Genomic DNA, 21,884 nt, shown 5'->3' with positions numbered 1-21,884 from the left:
ATATTCCAACTGAATATTGGCATATTGCTAGTATCTTTTTTAGACATTTGAGAGCCGGTAGTCAAAAATGCAGATTGTGTAGCCTCAGTTAACAAATCATTGGCTGGACTTCAATCCCGGGTGAGTGATGCTTAAAGATCTCTGCATTCTAGGGCCCCCCTCTCAGAATGGGATGCTCTTAAAAGTATGAAAAAGTACACAGATTCTGGTTTAGAGAGCTTAACAGCTGAGTTTTATTTGGAGTTTCGAGATTTGGTAGGCAAAGACCAATTGGACATGGCCATTCAATCAGTGGCTAGATATGTCGCGCTCAAAGCATATTCAAAAAAGGTCTTAGAATTTGGGTGCAAATCAAGGAGGATTCAAATGGCGTCTAGACATTGGGGAGATAAGCTGTAAGTTTTTGCTATTAGTTCAGGAAACTGCTTGTCCAAGTCCTTAGAAGGCTCCGCACTGAGTGGCCCACTAATTTCATTAATGCAATAAATCTACACTTGTCACAATGGCATTTACGAAGAATCAATCTCAGAAAGATTTCGGCTAAAGTTCTTTATCGGAACTTGAATGAAGCAACACAGCCAATCTGCCATACCTTAAACAAGAAGTGGGGTCTAAGGAGGTCACCTGGCTTGTGGAGGAAACGGTTCAAAGACATCTAGATGCGTTGTAGGGTGGACAACAAACTCCGTTTTCTCTCATGGAAGGTATTACAACAATGGCTTCCTATTCAAGCTAAGCTAGCGAAAAAATTCACAGTGAACCATGTTGATCCTCTTTGCAATAATTCTAAGGAGATGCTACAATATCTATTATGGTCATGCCTAGTTACTCGAGGTGTTTGGGGATGGGTTGATAAAGCAATCTAAAATGCTGGCCTAATGTCCAAGTTCCATTCCAATTGGAAAATAACCTTATTGGGGGATGTCTCAAACTACCCCTGGACACTAATTGCCAACTGGTCGTATGTACGTGCTGCCATGTTGTTGGCAGTATGGCTTACCAAATATAAGGTGGTCTTTAGGAATCAAGGAACTACCAGTTTCAAGGAGTCGGACGTATTGGCGGCGCTGAGATCCAGCCTAATAGGCTTAGCGAAAATAGTGGGAAAACATGATGTTGTAGTAGGCTTCTGAGTTTGTAGCTCTCCTCACTTTAGTTGTGGAACTGTCCAGTCATGCTCTTTTAGCAGGCCCCAGGCTATGTCCATTTTCGGCCAATTTTTGTAATATGGGCCCTTTTTTAGATTGACCCCCTCTTATAATAGGGTTATAAGTCGGCATTGTTTCAAAAAAGAAAAGAAAAAAAAGTGGCAACTGCAACTCAGGAAGTTTGGCTGTTTACCCACCTGAGCTACTGCCCACATTCGATTACATCACAAAGATCACCTGTTGCTTGTCGATTGGCCCCTTAGAGTTGGCCAATGTGTGTGGGGGGTGTCTTTAAAAAAAAACTCAATGGTTTGGGGACTTTTTTTCTCTTGCAACCTTGAAAATTTGCCCCTCCCTCCCCCGCCTCCTCTGGGATGTCGATGGATCTAAATGAATACATAGGTTTTTGGTAGGGACCGAAGTTCGTAGCCAATGGGCTCCTTTCTCATCACATCACATCTTACTAGTAAAAGTGGCTTCTATGCACAATTTATTACTTTTGGCACTTGGAGAGAGAGTGGGTCGAGAAGCTACGTGCACCTCGAATCCCTTGATAACATCCACATCTAACTAGAACTGAAATTGCATGGGGTCGGGCTCAAATGAGCGAATAGTTTCTCTACTCTTCTCAGCTACAAAATCTCATAACGTAAATAAATCCCAACCAATGAAACTGACCCACAAAGTTTGTACATTGCAAATTGATTCCATGCATTTTTGTACATTTACATGACTCTAACATCCTTACCAACATGAGAGTTTCTTGAAGCGGCACCTATTGCTCTAGCTTGCACATGCATTTTCAAAGCTACAACCTCTTGCACAAAGCACTTTGAGGGTTGGAGACTATTAAACATGCTCACAAACAAGGAAAGCACATGGCTACAAAATAGTAATTTGTGCACTAGCTTTGAGAGCATATCTTTACAAAGTAGTAGTAATGTGTGCACCAACTTTGAGAGCACATCTTTACAATCCACTAGGAACAAAATGCTAGCAAATGGAGTTGCCAAGAGGGTTCCACTCCAACACAAGGAATATGTACATTGGAAAACACTAACTAAAAGGATTCCATCATTTCACATAAACAAGCTTTGTGATTAAAGTGACTAAGTGTAGGCTAGGCAACTTATCAAGAAGGTTGGGTAGCACATGTCCCATCCACCATTCTTAATTGCTTGCCAATGGCTATCAACCTAGCAACCCTCGAGCCCTCATGGGCATAAGCAAAACCTCCATCTAGAATGCTCCAGAAGCCCATCTCACAAGGGAGATGTCGCCATTGTGGGCCTCCATTCTAGTGGGTAAATTCCATTGGGCACAAAGTAGGGACATATATGGATCACATCTTCATACTAATTGCTGCTATAGTACAACTATTCCCACATAATTCTAATCACATATAGGCCATCTCGGGGGATTCACGTTCATTTAAAAGGAGGGGTATTTTAATTTAACTTTTTGGAAAATTTTAACAGGTCTATAATAACAAGAGGGGATTTTTAATTCAACTTTAGAAAAAAATCACTTAGTTCATAAGTAAAGAAGGGTGTTTTTATTGGGAGAAAATTTTAGTTGAGGGGTTTTCTAAATACCCCGTGAACTCACGTGATACATAAGGTTTCTAAGTAGTGCACCCCCCGAGTAGGCCATCTTTGACAGCTAACTGTAAAGGATTATCATTTCATTTAGTACAAATCCTAATGTTTTATAAGAAGAACTTAGGTAAGCAAGGGTTCCCAATTACCTCTTTAATTCATTTGTATGGGAGATGTATATATGGTTGTTTAGTAGTGATGAGCACTTGGAAAACTCTTATTATGATAAGATCATCCTTTATTCCCCCTAGAAGGATAAAGTGACTAATTTTTTGTTGTAGATTTCTTCAAGGATCAATCCTATGGGATTGTATCTTATGTATGTATTCTCAATTGTACTATGGCTCTTTTTTTCTTGCACTCCCTTTCAAGATACTATTTTTTAGCGATTCAATCCTTAAGTTACATGGCATTGTTCTACTTGGAGACTCATAAACCCCATAAGGTACATCAAAAAATGGAATTTTTATCAACATTTTATTACATAAGGCCATATTATCATGGCTTTTAAATGATTTGTTAGAATTTTTAAAATCATAACTTGTCCATTTGTCCCACCAAGTGCAATCATTGTATAAGAGGATATAAAGTTTTAACAACCACATAACAAAAGGAACATTGGAAAGGAAGACATGGTAGCACGCTTCTTTTTTCCTATTAATAATTTCAACATTGTTCATTTAATACATTTAATTAGATCTCGAAAAACCTCATCTCTTATTGTCTTGAGACCTTGCATATGGTTTGTCATATCTAGTGGCCCTTATAGAAATAGAACGTACATGGGGTTCGAGATTTTGTCCATTGATTGAGAGGTCCACCAACATTTACCCCGTGAACTCACGTGATACTAAAGGTTTCTAAGTAGTGCACCCCCCGAGTAGGCCATCTTTGACAGCTAACTGTAAAGGATTATTATTTCATTTAGTACAAATCCTAATGTTTTATAAGAAGAACTTAGGTAAGCAAGGGTTCCCAATTACCTCTTTAATTCATTTGTATGGGAGATGTATATATGGTTGTTTAGTAGTGATGAGCACTTGGAAAACTCTTATTATGATAAGATCATCCTTTATTCCCCCTAGAAGGATAAAGTGACTAATTTTTTGGTGTAGATTTCTTCAAGGATCAATCCTATGGGATTGTATCTTATGTATGTACTCTCAATTGTAATATGGCTCTTTTTTTCTTGCACTCCCTTTCAAGATACTATTTTTTAGCGATTCAATCCTTAAGTTACATGGCATTGTTCTACTTGGAGACTCATAAACCCCATAAGGTACATCAAAAAATGGAATTTTTATCAACATTTTATTACATAAGGCCATATTATCATGGCTTTTAAATGATTTGTTAGAATTTTTAAAATCATAACTTGTCCATTTGCCCCACCAAGTGCAATCATTGTATAAGAGGATATAAAGTTTTAACAACCACATAACAAAAGGAACATTGGAAAGGAAGACATGGTAGCATGCTTCTTTTTTCCTATTAATAATTTCAACATTGTTCATTTAATACATTTATTTAGATCTCGAAAAACCTCATCTCTTATTGTCTTGAGACCTTGCATATGGTTTGTCATATCTAGTGGCCCTTATAGAAATAGAACGTACATGGGGTTCGAGATTTTGTCCATTGATTGAGAGGTCCACCAACATTTACCGATTTATGAAAAGGAAAACTCTCTTTGTCTCTCCCTCCCTCCCTCCCTCTTGGATTTTGAATAATGGACTCCTTGGGTAATGTATCCCAAGGGTTCATGTGAAAATATGTAACCCTAGTATGTAAGTATTATATAATTTTCCCTTGAAGTTATCTAATATGCCATAGTTTTAAAATTCAATAAGTATATAGATTTGAATACTAATAAATAATAACATCGAGAGCGTGTAGCAAGGTGAATCAATGTTAAACACAATATTCTTAAGTTTTGGCATGCTAAGAGCTGACTTCATTGCAGAATCTTTGAAGAGCATGATCTTGTACATCATAAAATGCACTAAATATAAATTTCAAATCCCTATAGAGCGTTCCAATCTATGATGCATGGGAGCCTCCCCACATGTTAAAGCTCAAAGATAGGCATATAAGTAGTCATGCAACCAATGAACTTGAATTGACCTTATCTTTTGCGTATGACACAACATCTTTAACTCATGATAATCTCCCCTCATTTTTTATTAAAGATATATTTTCTTATAGATTCATGCTTAATGCAATGTCATACATCCAATGTTAAGACCTCGTTAAGACTAAGTCTTACACTATAGTGGTGATGAAGGGTTAAGAAGTTATTTGGTTCTAGCACCCAAATAACTTAAGTCAACACATTTAGATAAATTTGAGTTGTGGGCAATCCAAGAGAGGGAGCACTAAACTTTAATATAATATCTATCAAAGGGTTAATTAAGATAATTATCTAGACTCCAACTTAAAGCGAACATGCTATCTGTCTGTGGTTGCCTTACGATTGATTATAGACCTTATGACCACAATGCTCACATTGCCATGTGTGGCACATCAAACCCCTTATTAGTTGCTACACAAGAATGTCTTCCTCTTGTCTTCCTGTGCCTAGCAAGCTAAAGTTTCCTAGAAGGTAAAGATGTTATTACACAAATAGAATGAGTTCAGGAGCTTATTTAGCATATTAATGCGAACAATTTTATGCTAAATATTATACATCCCTGAGTCCCTCCCATCCATTATATATGAATTCCAAGCTCATTCCAAGTACAATGTCTATCTTAAAAGGATTGGAACAAGGAAGTTGCATGATCGGAGGGCAACTGTACAACATCATTGCAACATGGGGGAATGAATTCAAATTTTGCTACCACGTTCTTTTCAAAGAGATCTACTAAATACTTTAAATTTTTTCTAATGTATGCCAAATCCCAAGCCAACTTTCTTTCTTCTCGTGGCCTACTGGCAATCCCTTTTGTTACTCTCAATGCTTTGGCCATTGGTGCATCTATCTTATTCGGTACCTTGCACATATATAATGATGAAAGAAACTATGGTGTGGAATCGCATGTGATTGCATTCAATAACTGAGGTTGCTTACAAGCTCAATCCTAGGAAAGAAACCTTTTCTGGGTTTAACTTACATCCATTCAAGGAAAGCTTCAATAATATTACCACTTCTCAAATGACTTTCAATTTTCAAGGTGAGTACATAAACCCAAATGTAAGTAGGGAATTACTTTGTGATCAAGGACTAAAATCTTCTAAACCTAGTGAGCATTTTGCCAAAGATGGCCAAAGATGAGGTTAAGAACTAGAGCCTTGTTACTAGCGCACCATGGCCACTGCCCACATCTAAATGGATGAGTAAGATTGCTTGCCCACATTCAACCCATGGCCCAAATGCATTTAATGCGCTATTTTCGAGCAAGGGCAACTCTAGTATGTAAATACCCTAAGAGTTCTATCTATATATGTGCTTGGATTGAGGGGGGGCGAGGCTATTTGATGAGAGCATTGAATTTATGAAAGCTCTTTTTAGTTCATGTAAGATGGGGAACAAGGCCTAGCATCTTGGCCTGGTGGCCAGAGCAGGGATGTATGTTAGAGGGGTGCATGTGTTTGACACCATCGTGGACCTTGGCCTACTGCTTGCCAATCCTAGGCAACGTGCCGATGTATAGGGCCATGAAGGGACAAGTGAGTGAGAGAGTGGTGAGTGTGGTAGCGGGAACAAGGGAGCTAAGGGTGACCACCTAGGTTATTTTCATTAATCATTTCATTTAGGGTGGAGTTAAGAGGGAATTAAGAGGAGAATTATTTGCATTAATCATTTCATTTACAGTAAAGATAGGAGTAACGAGGGAATTAAGTTACACTTGTTTGAAGTAAAGATAGGAGTAAGGACGAGGGAATTAAGAGTAGAATTAGACGTAATTTGAAGTAAAGAGGGAATTAACTTAGCAGATTAAGGTACCTGCGATGAGCAGGGCGAAGGTTGGCGATGTGCGGGCGAGGCCACACCTGCGGCATCGCCACGTCCTTGTGAGCTCCATAGCCAGCAAGGTAGTAATTCGAAGAACACACCACCTGCACTGCGTTCCTCTGTAGTGTCGGTGCCTCGCTCGCCGCTGTCCTCCCCACTGAATGACAACACACGTAGAAATGATCCGCCCCTCCCGTCCTGTTCCAGAATTCGAACTTCCTGCTCACTTCCTCCACGTACTTCGCCACGAATTTGGCTATGTTGTATCCCTCCCTCACCCTCACGTCGTTCCTCAGTGCGTTGATGGAGAATGGCAGGAAGAAGAAGTCGGCTTCGTTTGGGTCGCGGGTCAGAAAGGCACTGCGCAGCAGATTGGCCTTAAAAATATGCTCGCTGAAGTAGTTGCCGAGCTTGCGGTCGTAGAGCTGCGCGCGCGCGAGAGGGGCGAAAACGTTGGCGAAGCGAGAGCGATTGTTGAAGGCGTCCGGGTAGACGAAGACGCGGAAGCGTTTGAGCATGACATTGAAATCTGCGTGGAAGGAGTCCCAGTCGTGGTAGGGGCCGCTGCCGATCGTGGTAGGCGCGTTGGAGCTGCCATGGCGTGGCTGGAGGGGGCTTTGCTGGACTCCTGAAGAAGAATCGCCGCTGTTCAAGATATTGAACGAGCCTTTCTCCGCTTCTGGAACGAGTCTTGCGCAGGAAGAGTGATCGCGGAAGGAAGCTAGTTCGCAAAGGTCACTCGGCGTGGAATCACTCTCTGGTTGCGAAGTTGTTGCAGGCACGATCAACTGATGCGCATCCGGCGAGAAGCGTTGGCCTTCTCTTCCAATCAAGAATCGTGCAGGAGCCCAAAAAGACACAGGAGCCCAGAGGGATGTCCACAGCATGAAAGGCACGACGAGCAGGCAAGCGGAAACCAACGTCGTTGCAACGAAGGTCCGGCGTCCGCATTTGACCATCGTTGTTGCGATGGCAAGCTGCTAGCTGCGCGATAATTACACGCAGCTTGGTTCGATTGTGCGAGGTGACACGACGGTACGTGATGCCGTGGATGATGAGTGACAGAAGCTTTCGGGCCGGATCAGTTTGTTGCCATAGCATTTGGTGCCTGCATACTAGCTTCACAAGCGACGGGACGGCAGAAGCAATTTTGTAACGTAGCGCAGGCGGCCGTTTGCGAGAAACCCAAAGCACTGAAGCTTAGCATCGTCCTCTGTCTCTGCGGTTGTGAAATATTCGTCTCTAAGTACGTTCATAGAGTTTCATCCTTCTATTAATGCCATGAAGTACTACTTACGGGTCTTTGCACATGTGACCCAAGGGTCTTGACTCTTAGCCTATGTAAGGAAACATGGAGACAGTGGTCTTATCCATACTCAAATATATTTCTAGAGTCCACCATGTGCACCTGTACCCACCTCATGGGTAGGACGTCTCAGGTTTGCCTACCAGAGTTGGGTTAGGTTTGCCTGTTGGGTCCTCGTGTTCAAATCTTGTGGTGTGTCTCTTGTTGCTTGGTAGGTAGGTCTCGAGCAGATGTGCCCCTCGTAGTGGACCATGGAGATGAGTGAGTCAGGTGGACCATGGAGATGAGTGAGTTAGGTGAAAATAATGCATGCCCAAAATAAAAAGAAGAGAAAAACAGGGAGAAAATGGTGATCACATGGTCCTAACCAATCACAAAAAGGCGATGAAATTTGAGGGAAAAATGAATTTTTCCTTTCGTAAGGAGGGGTGCCTTTACTATGGCCTTCCCTAGAGGATAGGAAGGACACCTCTCATCATTCCATGCTTTCCAATTCCTTAAAAGGCCCATTATGTTTCCAAGGTCTTGAGGCCATGTTTCTCTATTGGAGAAATGTGTGGATGGTCTAAGCTAGGAGCAACGATAACAAATAGATTCCAATTAGCTTATTTAAAATACCTAAGCTTTAAGATTATTAGTGGATTGTACTCACAAAATGCCTATTCATTTCCTAAATAGCTTATTTATACATTTTAGGACCCCTTGTGACTTTCCAAGTGTTTCAAAAAATGTAGTGTTTTTAAATCTCTCTCTCTCTCTCTCACACACAGAGTTTTTAAATCTCTCTCTCTCTCTCTCACACACACACACGCACACACACACACACAAAACAGCTCCCTCCACTCCCAAAGAACCCTCCTTGCATGTGCGTTATTTCCTAAATAGCCTATTTATGCATTTTAGAACCCCTTGTGACTTTCCAAGTGTTTCATCTCTCTCTCTCTCTCTCACAGAGACACGCACCCACGCACACACAAAACAACTCCCTCCACTTCTAAAGAACCCTCGTTGCATGTGCGTTATTAACACATTATCGAAACTCACACACCCAATCAACCTTGGAATAGTGCCCACAAGTGTTCTTGCTCTCTTGTTTTTTAATAGTTTGGCCCCTATCTTTTTTAAAGGTTATAACTTGTGAAACTAGCCAGGGGAAACCATGAAAAGAGTGCAAAAGCTTGTATGTGAGCCTGAAGAGCCATGCACCTTTTCAGAAGACTTCATATTTTGAAGGATATGGTCTTAAGTCAAGGAGGCAAATGTCATTGAGGTGTGAAGAAAAGAAAACAATATGCAAGTTTCAAAGGAAATAATGGGTACATAATGGCTCCAATTCACTCTAAAATATGTAACTTTAGTTACATAATTTCAATCATGATGATTCCAAAAGCAAACATTTTTAACAAAATGCATATCAAATTAACATTCTCAAAATCCACATCAATTCGCAACTTCAACTTTCACATTAATAGACATTCAATCACATTGATGTTACATATGTTAAGGTACTAACACTAGCACTTAGTTAACCTACCCTTAATCCTATCTTAGCCTAACCTAACTATAACCTTGCACTTACTCTAATCCTAAACATAATCCTAGTGCTAACCTTGCCCTAACACAAGCTGTCTACCATGTCGCCATGCCTTTGCTCAGCCCTTCACTGCCTTTGCTCCTTCCAACAAGCACAAGCAGCAACATGTCATTCATTGGCCAACGGGATGCAAGGGTAAGAGGAGGTTGGACAATGAGATGTAATCTATGTAATTTGTGTGTAATCTATTGAATTATTAATTTTCTCTAGCGTTTACTTGGCAATGTATCTATTTTAGGATAACACCAATGCGGTGGTTTGCTTCTATTATTGCGTGGGTCAATATTTGCTTGGGTACAATCAATCGCTACACCCAAAAATGGCTACACCAGAATACAACTACACCAGTGCATTGGTTTGCTTCTATTATTACGAGGATATTAACTTAGTTGCCACCAATGCGATGGTTGGTTGCTAGCATGATAGTTGGCACACTAGAATATAACTACCACTAGCATGGTGGTTTGCTTCTATTATTATTATTACAAGACAAGATGAATCGCATACAATTCATTCGTTTAAGAATTGTGAATTAGTTATGGGATTTCATATTTCTCAATGTAAGTGCAGTTGTTAATACATACATACATACATACATACATACATACATATATATATATATATATATTCAAAGTAATTGAAGAGATGTTTTCTCAGCTATGTGACTAGATAGTATCCTTTGACAGTGGCATAATGTGCGACGAAAGATTTCGATTAAACAACTAATGTGAGATGAAAGATTTTGATTAAACAACTAATGTGAGACAAAAGATTTCGATTAAATAGTCGAATGGTGAAAGGTGGATATGTCAGGTATTATGAAAGAAGAATGAGAAGATCGGGCTCAATGAACTCTATGCAGTGCAAACACAACTAAGAGCCCATTATGAAATCTAGTCCGGAAACTCGGTACAATGATCCATCTACTACAAATCTCCTACAAATCTATGGCATACCCAAAAAACTTTGGAATGCTCATGTTATATCTGAGAACAATGTTAGATGACCCCCTCCGAGAAATAGATCCGAAGACGAGGGAGAAAAATAGCTACAAGGAGGATATGCTTCGCAATAAGCTGTATGACTTTGGAGTCGCCAATGACGGTGAATATTAATTTCTGTGGCTATTGTTTTTCTTACTCCTTTAAGGTACTTGTCAAGCTCATGATGTAGGTTTCTTTTGGCAGGACATGATGGTGACACAAAGTTGTATAGAGCGCCAATACCGAGATGAAGAGAACCTCGACTGAAAGGAGGAGTTACTACGGGCATACAAATCAACAAAGGCAAGCAAGCAGTTGGTGGTCTGAGTGTGTAATGAGGTATATGATAGTTCATCAAAGAGCTGGGAGATGCTTGCTATAGAGAGGTTAATAAGATAGTTGGGAGTTTTAAATTTCCTTGAACAGCAAAATATCGTCGTATTTTTTAAAATGTAAAAATCTTGCAGGCATTCCTTGAACTTGTGGACTTTATCAGACTGCCATCATCCATGATCTATGGTGCTCGTAATACCTGATTTTGGGTCGACCTGCTTCCATGTTAATACTTAAATGCTTTAAGTAGCTCGGTGGTCGAAATCTAACAGTTAAAGATAACCAGTCTAAGGGGGGCTCCTTAGTATAGCACTATGCAATGAATTTTAGGATAGCACAATAGTAGTGAAGGATAAGTAATCGCCACCATGGTGGTTGGTTGCACACTAGGATATTAATAGCCACCAGCACGATGGTTTGTTTCTATTATTACAATATGAATGGATTTGTTGATTTGTTAATAAAACCAACGTGATGGTTGTTTGGGATATACTAAAAACAACATGGGATTTATCGTTTGGTATTTACAAAAACAAGTGTGGTGGTTAGTTGGGATTATTAAAAGAAGCCTAGTCTTAAATACATTTTCCATTTTCCAAGATAAGTGGAATATTATTTCCTTGCAATGAGACTATATTTTCTTAGTACTATCTTCATCATCCTCATCCACCACTGCAAGACACCCCAAGATGTGCTCATGCGTGTCTAAATCCAATTTGAAGACACTCTTGCCTTCTTTCATTGTGACACAGATTGCATCTAGAACTTAATAGCTATTACTAAATGAGAGTACACAAATGTTTGTGGACGCTTATGTAGCAGTTCATAATTGCAGCCTCTCTTGGATGTTTTTTTGTACCCAAAAGCTCTGCTACTACATCCCACTTCTCATAGGTTGTTCCCCAATTATCCTTAAATGCTTTCTCAACCTTGTGCTTAGGTTTTGTGCACTATAACAAAAAGTATAGGACAATCTTCCTTGTTCTCCCCAGAGGCAGTTGACAACTACAAAGTTATCCCCCTTCTAAACAGTTAATGAGGTCATCGAAACTCTTCCCAAACTATGGCGAGTCATTGTTTGTCTCTCCATTGTTTGTCACTCCATGTGAACATAGAGGCAGAGGCAGTTGACAACTGCAAAGTTATCCCCCTCTTCTAAACAGTTAATGAGGTCATCGAAACTCAGCTCCATATGATGTGCAGATCACAAACTCCTTTAATTTTCTTACAATCATGTCGGATTCTCCTTTGCACTTCATCCACTTTCACTTCATGAAACACTCTGTGTGCTACACTATTGTTACGGCTTTGTTTAGTGTATGTTGAATACACGGCTGTAAGCCATTTTACAGCATCATGGGCATCATTGAGTTTTTCTTAAGGGCATGTTAATTAGTGTTTAAGCAGAGCTTGCTTAATAACAGCACCACATCCATCATGTTCACCCTTGCCATGGCTAGACCCAAAGAAATAACACATCATGTCTAGACCGATCAGGGATTTGAACTTTGACACAAAGTAGAATCCATGGGCTTATTTAAATTGAGAGGCAGCACCATCTGACCACACACAATGTTGTTTTATATTTTCTGCATGGGGATTTTTCTTTTTCAGCCATTCCCAATGCAGTAGAAAAGCATGCTGCACAAATAAGGGTCATGTTACCTATCATCTGAAATGTAGAAATGGTATGTGCATTGTGCTAACTTGTACTCCTATGAGTCAACAACAAGCAGATTGGTATCAGTCATAGAAGAATGGAGCAAATGACTATATGTGATATGCACAAGAGTTGTTATCTGCTTGTTGTACCAATGATGAGCACTTTGTATCTCATCTTGCTCTTGAAATGAATAATTGTCAACAAAATCTATGACAGAGACAATGGTGTCATGAGGAAAATTGGCAAGGCATGTTCAAAACTGCTTATCTTGTCAGCTGGCAGTGAAATTATGAAGCACATATTTTGGGATAGATTGAATCACATGACCTATAAGCTCCCTCGGCTGAGTGCTCTTATGCGATAGTAGCTTTCTCTTTTTATCGGATCCTTTAACATTGACACTAAGGATGCATTAAAACAAGCATCTCTTTCCGAATCTATCTGTACTGAGGAAGTGAGAATCAGGTTGTCATTGCCTGCTTGTGCAATAGTACATAGCGCTTTGGGTGCTCTTCGAACTACGAGGCTATCAAAAGCCAACTTAAATGCTCAGTCTTGCATCACTGCGTTCACTCAACTCCAGTTGCAACTGCTTTGTAGGCTCAGCTCCAATTGAACTTGCAATTGAACTTGCATAAGTAGCCTCTTGTTGCCTCTTCTGCAACCATATCTTCAACCGCAAATCCTTTTCCATATCCATCAGCTCCACTGAAATGGATGTGGTTTTGACCAATCCTCTAGTTGATGTGTAGGCCATTGCTCAAGAGGAAGTATTTCTTCAATCCACGCACCCTATGGCAGTTGTTGTTGCCAACACTCTTCTTGTGTAGTTGGGTGCTCTATGACAATTGGTTCTCGTAAGAAGGGGGATCAGGAAGACCAGGGAAATGAGTGTCCTTATTGTAAAACTTTTCCAAAAATTGATCCGCTTCATTCTACCAAGGAGGACGAGGAGGTAAGGACATGCTGAAAGAGTGGGCACACAGCTCCAACAAAAAACATAGGGAATGCCTTTGCCACTTCAAAACATGTACCTTTCTTCCTGAGCGAGCAATAGCTTCCACAATGTCTTGAGCCAATTCTTCATACTTTGCGTGCCAATCTTCCTCCAGCAGTAGGTCTTGACTTCGCAACCACCCCCTTTCCCCTGTCCGCATTACTGCTCCAATTTGTGGAAGCACTCAAACCCATTAAACCCGAGACTCTGTCAGCACCTAAGGACCACTTTGCCACACTGACCCCACACTGGCACCCACATCACCATCTGTATCTAGACGGTGTTGGTGCGGAACAACAACTTGACACGTCGGTGGATCTCGCTAGCATGCGATCTTTCTATCCCACTCCGCTCGCATGTCCCCTTGAAAAGCAACAAGGAGCGAACCCATCTGCTCCATGTTGACATTGATCGTGCCAAGGAAGGCTCGCAAATACTCAACCAATCCATTGGTAGTACATTGTCACAATAGTTCATCATTAATTCCTGCAATGTGCTCTGCATGCAACTACTATGTGTCCTCTAAGTGAGCCTCAGCTACCTACACTTGGGATTCTAGGACCACAACCCACTCTTCTAGTTGCTAAATCCTCGCATTCTGACTTCACAGGGTGTCATTCTCACAGTGTAGCTAAAAAACTTCAATCTCTAAAGCTATAACTCAGGAGGGATCGGTCCCTGCAGAACACTACATCACAAGTCGAGCTAGTAGCTATGCACAAAACTGGAGTTGAACATGTGTCGGTTGTAGCCACGAAGATAATCCAGACAAGGGTGTCGGAGAGACCACCCCAAGCTTGGAAACTACAATGACCTCCTCTATTGCCATCACCCGCAACGCCTTTGTCTCACTGCTACCACCACAGTGGATGTTGTCACCGTGGTTAGCTACTCTAGCCATCATTGAGTAAGGGAACTAGCAACAACCACAGGACTTCCTGATGAAGTACCCACCACACTCGGCACAGGCGCCATCGAAATGGGTTACCCACTCAAAAATCACCGGTGGGGGAAGTGGAGGCACCACACTGAGCTACATTGATGACAACCCACTACTCAACAAACTCACAAGCACCCCTGTTAATGCCATGATTGCAAGGGAAGGAGTAAGGGGAGCAATAGAAGGAAGTACTCCCTACATGATCTGAGGTCCTTGATGCCTCTGCTTCTTAGACTCTCGGCCAGATGAGCCTTTAGCCACATCTTGCAGAGGTCCTTTTGGCTCCAAGGTCAAAACTAGTGCCGTATTCCTTCGAGTAACAGTAGAGTCAAGTTGTAAGGAAAATAAAACTTCCAAAATCTACCCGATCTTTGAATAGGTCTTTGTATAGGTCTTTGCTTGCAAACAGACCAACTCCAGAATCCAATGATGATAAAGATCACAAACTTGAATGTCTTTGCAAGTGCTCAGCTTTTACTCACCTCGAGCTAGGTTGCCAAACTCCACCACAATCTCTTCAGCTAAACATGATGGTTGCACCAATAGCTCCCCATCCATCGGCAAGAACAGCCTTTGATAGATCAATTGAGTGGTGAGCAATCGATTCTCACCCAAAAACTCCACGGTTGATCCAAGTGCCATAATCTCTTCAGCTAAACACGATGGTTGCACCAATAGCTCCCCATCCATTGGCAAGAACAGCCTCTGATAGATCAATTGAGTGGTGAGCAACTGATTCTCACCCAAAAACTCCACGGTTGATCCGAGTGCCAGCTGCTACTGCTGACAAAGTGCTAAAGCCACCTGTTGGATGTTCACCTTTAGCCAATCAATGCTATTGAAGCTTCTAATCCTCAGCTTTGCAGGCATGCGTCAATAGACTGAGAATCAATATACACTATTGGGATGAAAGGATGAAATTGCGCATGCGCCATCACCATAGCAATGAGAAGAAGTTGGACGCAAAGAGAGCTAAATGCAAAGAGAGCAAGGAAGTTAAAGGAAGCTGAAAGAACTGATAGTGTGATGAGGAAGGCTAGGAATGCTACAGGTACATGTAGAAAAGTGAAAAAGATTGCATTCCCAATCTCCAATACCCCTCCTTGACGACAGGGTGTTGCATGGCAGCTAGGATAGGACCTCACAAAACACTTCTCTCATCATGCATCTTACCACACTACCACATGTCCTCTTATGATTTCTCTGCCACCTCCACCTCAACTAAGGGAAGCTATGCCTCATTAGATACCGAAAATGGGCATGGAAGACTCCCGTCATGATGATAAGGATGTAGTCAAAAGCCATTAACTGGATGTGGAAGAACGTGCCCTTGCAAGTTTGCAAGATAGTGTGGGGGTTAAAGGCCACTGTACCTTAACCCCAGTTATGTACAATACTCAAACACATATATATATGGATGACATAGAAGATAAGGGTGTTCTGCACCCACCAAAAACTTGTGTAACTCTCTCTTCTGGCTCTCCCTTTCTCTCAACCTCTTTTGTTTTGCTTCTGTTGTTGAGATCCCTCAACTGGTATCAGAGCGCAAGTGTTTTAGTTGAGCCCAAGTGTGAGCCTGGAGCTCGAAGTCTACAGCTACAGCTCTGTGGGAGGAAGGAGAAGCTTCTTTGGGTGTCTTTACCTGCATCTTGATGTGTAGAGACCTTGTAGAAGCCTTTGGAAAGTTCTCAGAGTGGTTTTTGCAAGCCAACATGTGGTTTTGGAGGCAAAAAGACAGTCTATTTTAGACCTAAGAGATTTGTGATGAATATATCTTTCTCTAAATGCTGAATCTTGCACTGACATCTGAAGCAAAGTTGTAGAAGAATTTGAGTACTTTATTTTTTGTTGTTACATCTCTATCATCCGAGTTTTCAGTCAAAAGTTACAACTCCTGCAAAAAGTGACGAAATTTGATTTCTTGTGCGGATTTCGTGTGTTGGATCTCTTTATCCAGGCCACCATTTATAGTTCAGGCACTCCTAATGGATTCAAAGTAGTCTAAAACTTCTACCTGTGAAGCTACTTCGAATTTTGTAAAGTTCTAAAGCTATAGTGAAGCTTTGTCTAGTCCAACGTCTTCATTCCGTGATTTCCTGTGTGAGTGGAAACTCAACATCTGGGCCTCCATTTGCAGAGTTGTCTGTACCGTTGGATCCAGGACTGATTGAAACATATGTCTACAAAGCTACTTGCCATTCCATGAAGAATCAAAGGAGTCGTGATTCTCCGTGTTTTTTTGTCATCTCTTTGAAGGAAAGTTCTCAAAGTTTCCAAGACCTTCTCATTGATTGCCATGTGGCATTTTGGCTAAGGTTAAGTTTCCTAAGGTTCATTTTTGCAAAGAAATGCAAGGGTTGACTGGCTCTTACTCCATCCTTGGATGAGATTTTAGAGTTGTGGCAAAAGAGAGATATTTGTAGATTGTCTTGCTAAGTTCGATTATGCAATGATGCCCATGCTTTGAGACATCCCAGGTTTTATTTTCACTAGCGGTCATTGCCGTGGAGTGTGATTTCTTGGATATACCTTATGTAGATCACTCTGGTTGCAGTATGAGCCATGTGCGCTCATTTGTGGTTTGCATTGGGTTGCAGTGGATGCTTTATAGGCCATTTGGATGCATTGCAATCCTTGTTGGATGTGCTGATAGGCCCAGATTGCCTTGTGGGATGTTTTATTGATGGACGTTTAGCACACAGATGCTATTTTATGCTGAGGGACAGCTTTGACATATTGCAGTGGATGCACAGGTTGTGCTATGATCTCTTGGATGAGACATTATTGATGCTTATGCCCATGGATGGTGTTTATGCTTGTGGCATTTGGCTCTTGTTGGCATAATACTTGCCATTGTTTTATCATTGCGGATTGACATTTTCTTTTGGGCCAGATTTGCTCATATGAATGCATAGTATATGCACATGAGTCACATGCATTTTTTATGCTTTAAGCCTTGAGTTTTGGTGACACTATCCTTCATTAAGGCAGACATATTGAGTGCATCTAGTATTTGGTGTGATTTCTCTCTTACAGGTACTTGCATTTGGGATTTTGTTTCATTTGCATCATGGCATCCTCTTCCATATCTAAAAAGGAGGCTTTCAGCATTAAAAAGTTTGATGGGACAAACTTTTCTTTGTGGAAAGAACAGATAAGGGAGTGCTTATTCAAAAGAAGCAAATTAAACCCTTGGCAAGGATTGAAGCTAAGCCTACAGATATTTTTGAGGATGATTGGAATGAGTTGGATGCATTAGCAAAGTCTACTGTTAGACTTCATCTTGTAGATTCAGTTTATTTCACAGTAGTAAATGAGCATACTACAGAAGATTTATGGAAGAAATTATGTGCCACTTATGAGAAACAAACTGCCTCTAATAAAGTTTGTTGAGAGTTGTGGTGCCATGAGCACATGTAGAGCAAAGGTATGAGTAAAGGGCAAGCTGCCACATGGCATGGAGGAGATATCCCACATGTGAGCAAGCAAATGGATGTAAGTACCCTCACCTATAAAAGGGAGGTTTATTTGAAGTAATATCAATCAAGCACTTTGCACTATTCTCAAGATTCTCTTTATGAGTCCAAGCTAATCTATCTTGGAACCTAATTGACTTGAGGTACATGTCATGAGCACTCTCTTCATCATGTTTGCACTTAGGCTGCATCCTCCTTAGATTAGTGTTGTATTAGGATGTTTTCTCAGTGACTAGGAGAGCTCGATCCCCTGATTTGACATGGTATCAGAGCTTAGGTCTAGTTCTCCTAGATTAGTTTTAGATTGAGGTTGAGTGTTCTATTTTAGTGTTCATTCTTTCATTCTCTCGTTGAAAGATTTCCGCTCTTTTCCATTTGTTCATTCCATTCATGATTAATTGAGTTTGTGAGAGAGAGATATCTTTGGAGGTTCTTAGAAAATTCCATGAATAAGAGAGAATCTGCATGTGTGTCCTTGTGAGAGATAGATAGGGAGAGATCCTATTATTTGAGAGAGCGAGCCCGAAGCTCTACTGGTTTTGAGAGAAAGAGAGATTTGTGCGGTTTCCTGTGAGTCCTATACCTATAGCAAGAGCTCCTAAGGCTTCACACCAGCCAACTAAGGCAGAATCTACAGACAAATCCTTCATGTAAATGGCTCTCCAGCAGTAGTAGTAGCTTCGCGGTCGTGACACAGAAGCAAGTAGCAACACACTGTACAACACCAGGATTTAGCATCCTACAGTGAACTGAAACGCCTCCTAGCTCGTAGCAGCACATCGACTTGGCGATCTTCACTGTGAGCTCCCTGCACATCGACTTGGCGATCTTCATCGTGAGCTCCGTGCATCTTCCAAGCTCTAAGGCTCTAAGCCTAGGTAGCTTTAACCTTCATGCACGCCGACCAGTGCACCATCTACGACCTTCTCCAACAAACTGCATGCATGGTTCAGCAGCCTCCCACCAGCCAACCTGAGCGCCAACGCCTCTGGACAACTCCGAGCTCACAACGGGCTGCAGCTACTCAGAGACTCCAGTGCCGACGACCATGAATTCTGACCAGCAACCTACGCCCAGCGTCGACCAGCCAGCCTATGCCCAACAGAGACTCCAGCAGCCTACGCTCAGTGCATCCAGCACTGGTTTCAAAGGTCGTAGCTCCTATACGACCTTACAGCAAGCCCTCCAACATCGCCTACGACTACCAGCTCCAACCCTCTACAACAACGACTGCACGAAAGACTCCAATGAGCCGATGCCTCCAACGAAGAGCAGCGACTACTCCAGCTACGAAATCCCACAAGACTTTGATTCCTACTCCACGAGCCCAAATTCGCAATCCTTTGCGTTCGTCGTCCCTGTGTAGAGAAGCAAAATCTTTCTTTCTCCTTTGCTAAGGTTCCAACCTTAGACCACGTGGAAGATAAGCCACTCAGCTAAGCCTGGATGACCTTAGGTTAATCTATGGTTAGGAGTTTGACACCTATCAAGATAGGATTTAACTGTGGTTAGATTAAATATCACCATGGTTATGTTCAATTGCTTGGACCATGGTTAAGTTTTCTTAGACTTGGGTTAGAAGATTGCCACATCATCATAAGTGCCAACTAAGCACATAAAAGCCCTTTCCAAGCACAGTGAATCCCTATGCCACATCATCAAAGGTTCCTCTTCTTCACAAAAGCTTCAACAAGCCATAACTTGCCATCCAGAAAGAATTAGGACATGCTCCAAAAAGGAAAAGTGATCATCTTTTTTAGCTCTACGCGCCTGTCAGATCAGAATCATTGTATGCAATTAGACACTGCCAATATTGAAAGTAATCAATTGGTAAGACCTTTGCAATAAATGAAAAAGCAATGCATGAATGCAGAAAGCATTCCAAAAGCACAAGTGCATGAGATGACCATAGCCCGAAACATGGCATCCACACACAAAGCATCAAGGCACATGGAAGAACAAAGCATCATGTAGGTAGCTACACTAAACAAAGAAGCAAACGAGTCGTCATCAAAAGCCATGAGCCAGAAGGTGACATCAATGGAATGTATTGAGAAACAAATACCTTGCCAACCTTGCCTATCTTTTGTAAATCAAGCCTGACCACCTGAGAGTAGCTATGAAAGCACCCAGGGGAGGTATTGACATGTGAAAGCCACACTTGACCACCTTAAGTAGCAATGCATGCACTAAGGGGAGGTGATGGAATGTAACTCACATCTGACCACGTTGCAGTAGCCAAAAGAATCATGGCACCAAGGGGAGGTGTTGAGAGTTGTGGTGCCATGAGCACATGTAGAGCAAAGGTATGAGTAAAGGGCAAGTTGCCACATGGCATGGAGGAGATATCCCACATGTGAGCAAGCAAATGGATGTAAGTACCCTCACCTATAAAAGGGAGGTTCATTTGAAGTAATATCAATCAAGCACTTTGCACTATCTCAAGATTCTCTTTATGAGTCCAAGCTAATCTATCTTGGAACCTAATTGACTTGAGGTACATGTCATGCGCACTCTCTTCATCATGTTTGCACTTAGGCTGCATCCTCCTTAGATTAGTGTTGTATTAGGATGTTTTCTCAGTGACTAGGAGAGCTCGATCCCCCGATTTGACAAATTTTACCTCATGAAGAGGTTGTTTGAGCTGCAGATGAAGGAAGGGGTCTCCATTGGATGATTGGAAGGAGTTGGATGCATTAGCAAAGTCTACTATTAGACTTTATCTTGCAGACTCAGTTTATTTCACAGTAGTAAATGAGTATAGTACAAAAGATTTGTGGAAGCAATTATGTGACACTTATGAGAAACAAACTGCCTCTAATAAAGTTTACCTCACAAAGAGGTTGTTTGAGTTGTAGATGAAGGAAGGGGTCTCCATTGCTTCTCACTTAAATGAATTCAATATTATTTTCACACTAGTAAATGAGCATACTACAGAAGATTTGTGGAAGAAATTATGTGCCACTTATGAGAAACAAACTGCCTCTAATAAAGTTTACCTCATGAAGAGGTTGTTTGAGCTGCAGATGAAGGAAGGGGTCTCCATTGGATGATTGGAATGAGTTGGATGCATTAGCAAAGTCTACTATTAGACTTTATCTTGCAGACTCAGTTTATTTCACAGTAGTGAATGAGTATACTGAATGAGTATACTACAGAAGATTCGTGGAAGAAATTATGTGCCACTTATGACAAACAAATTGCCTCTAATAAAGTTTACCTCATGAAGAGGTTGTTTGAGTTGCAGATGAAGGAAGGGGTCTAGAAGAAGCTAGATCCTAAGTCTAGGAAATGCATCATTCTGGGTTATGGTGAAAGTGGAGAGACCGGCTATCGTCTCTGGGATCCAGAAGCAAAAAAAATCATATGAAGCCATGATGTGGTCTTCAATGAGAAGAATATGCATAAGACACCCATGAGCGATGTAGAAATGAGGAGAATCACTCTCCAGGATGTGAATCCACCTGCACATGTTGATAGGCCTTATACTCCTGGTACTTTATGTAGATGATATGTTATTAGCTAGCAAGAACATTTATGAGCTTGATGCATTGAAGGCCAAGTTGCATGAGGCCTTTGACATGAAGGATTTAAGACCTGTAGTCATATTCTTGGTATGCGCATCACATGTGACTAGAGTAGGAAACTCCTTTGGCTTTCACAGAAAGAGTATATTACAAAAGTGTTGCAGCATTTCAATATGGAGAGGGGAAAGGCAGTAAGTACTCCATTGCCTCCATATGTGAAATTGAGTCAGGCAGATAGTCCTAAATCAGATGAGGAGAGGGCCATGGTTCCTTATGCATCAATGGTTGGGAGTCTTATGTATGTTATGATAGCTACTAGACCGGACATTGCATTTGTAGTGGGTGTTGTTAGCTGGTATATGGC

General features: G+C 41.3%; 1 protein-coding gene across 1 annotated transcript in view; it reads right to left on the bottom strand.

Annotated features, from left to right (window-relative positions):
• LOC147891366 (putative glycosyltransferase At3g07620) overlaps positions 1–7,660 on the bottom strand; it is a 28,835-nt gene extending 21,175 nt beyond the window's left edge. The window contains exon 1 of the mRNA XM_087389203.1: positions 6,693–7,660. Within this exon, the coding sequence (XP_087245329.1) occupies positions 6,693–7,660 (968 nt within the window). The remainder of the gene's footprint in view (positions 1–6,692) is intronic.
• Between the last annotated feature and the right edge of the window lie 14,224 nt (positions 7,661–21,884).

The sequence above is a fragment of the Dipteris shenzhenensis genome, chromosome 18, assembly GCF_047967505.1.
Source record: "Dipteris shenzhenensis isolate YYH24624 ecotype China chromosome 18, Dip_SZ_1.0, whole genome shotgun sequence".
Classification (NCBI taxonomy): Eukaryota; Viridiplantae; Streptophyta; class Polypodiopsida; order Gleicheniales; family Dipteridaceae; genus Dipteris; species Dipteris shenzhenensis.
This window is presented reverse-complemented; position numbering and strand designations above follow the sequence as displayed.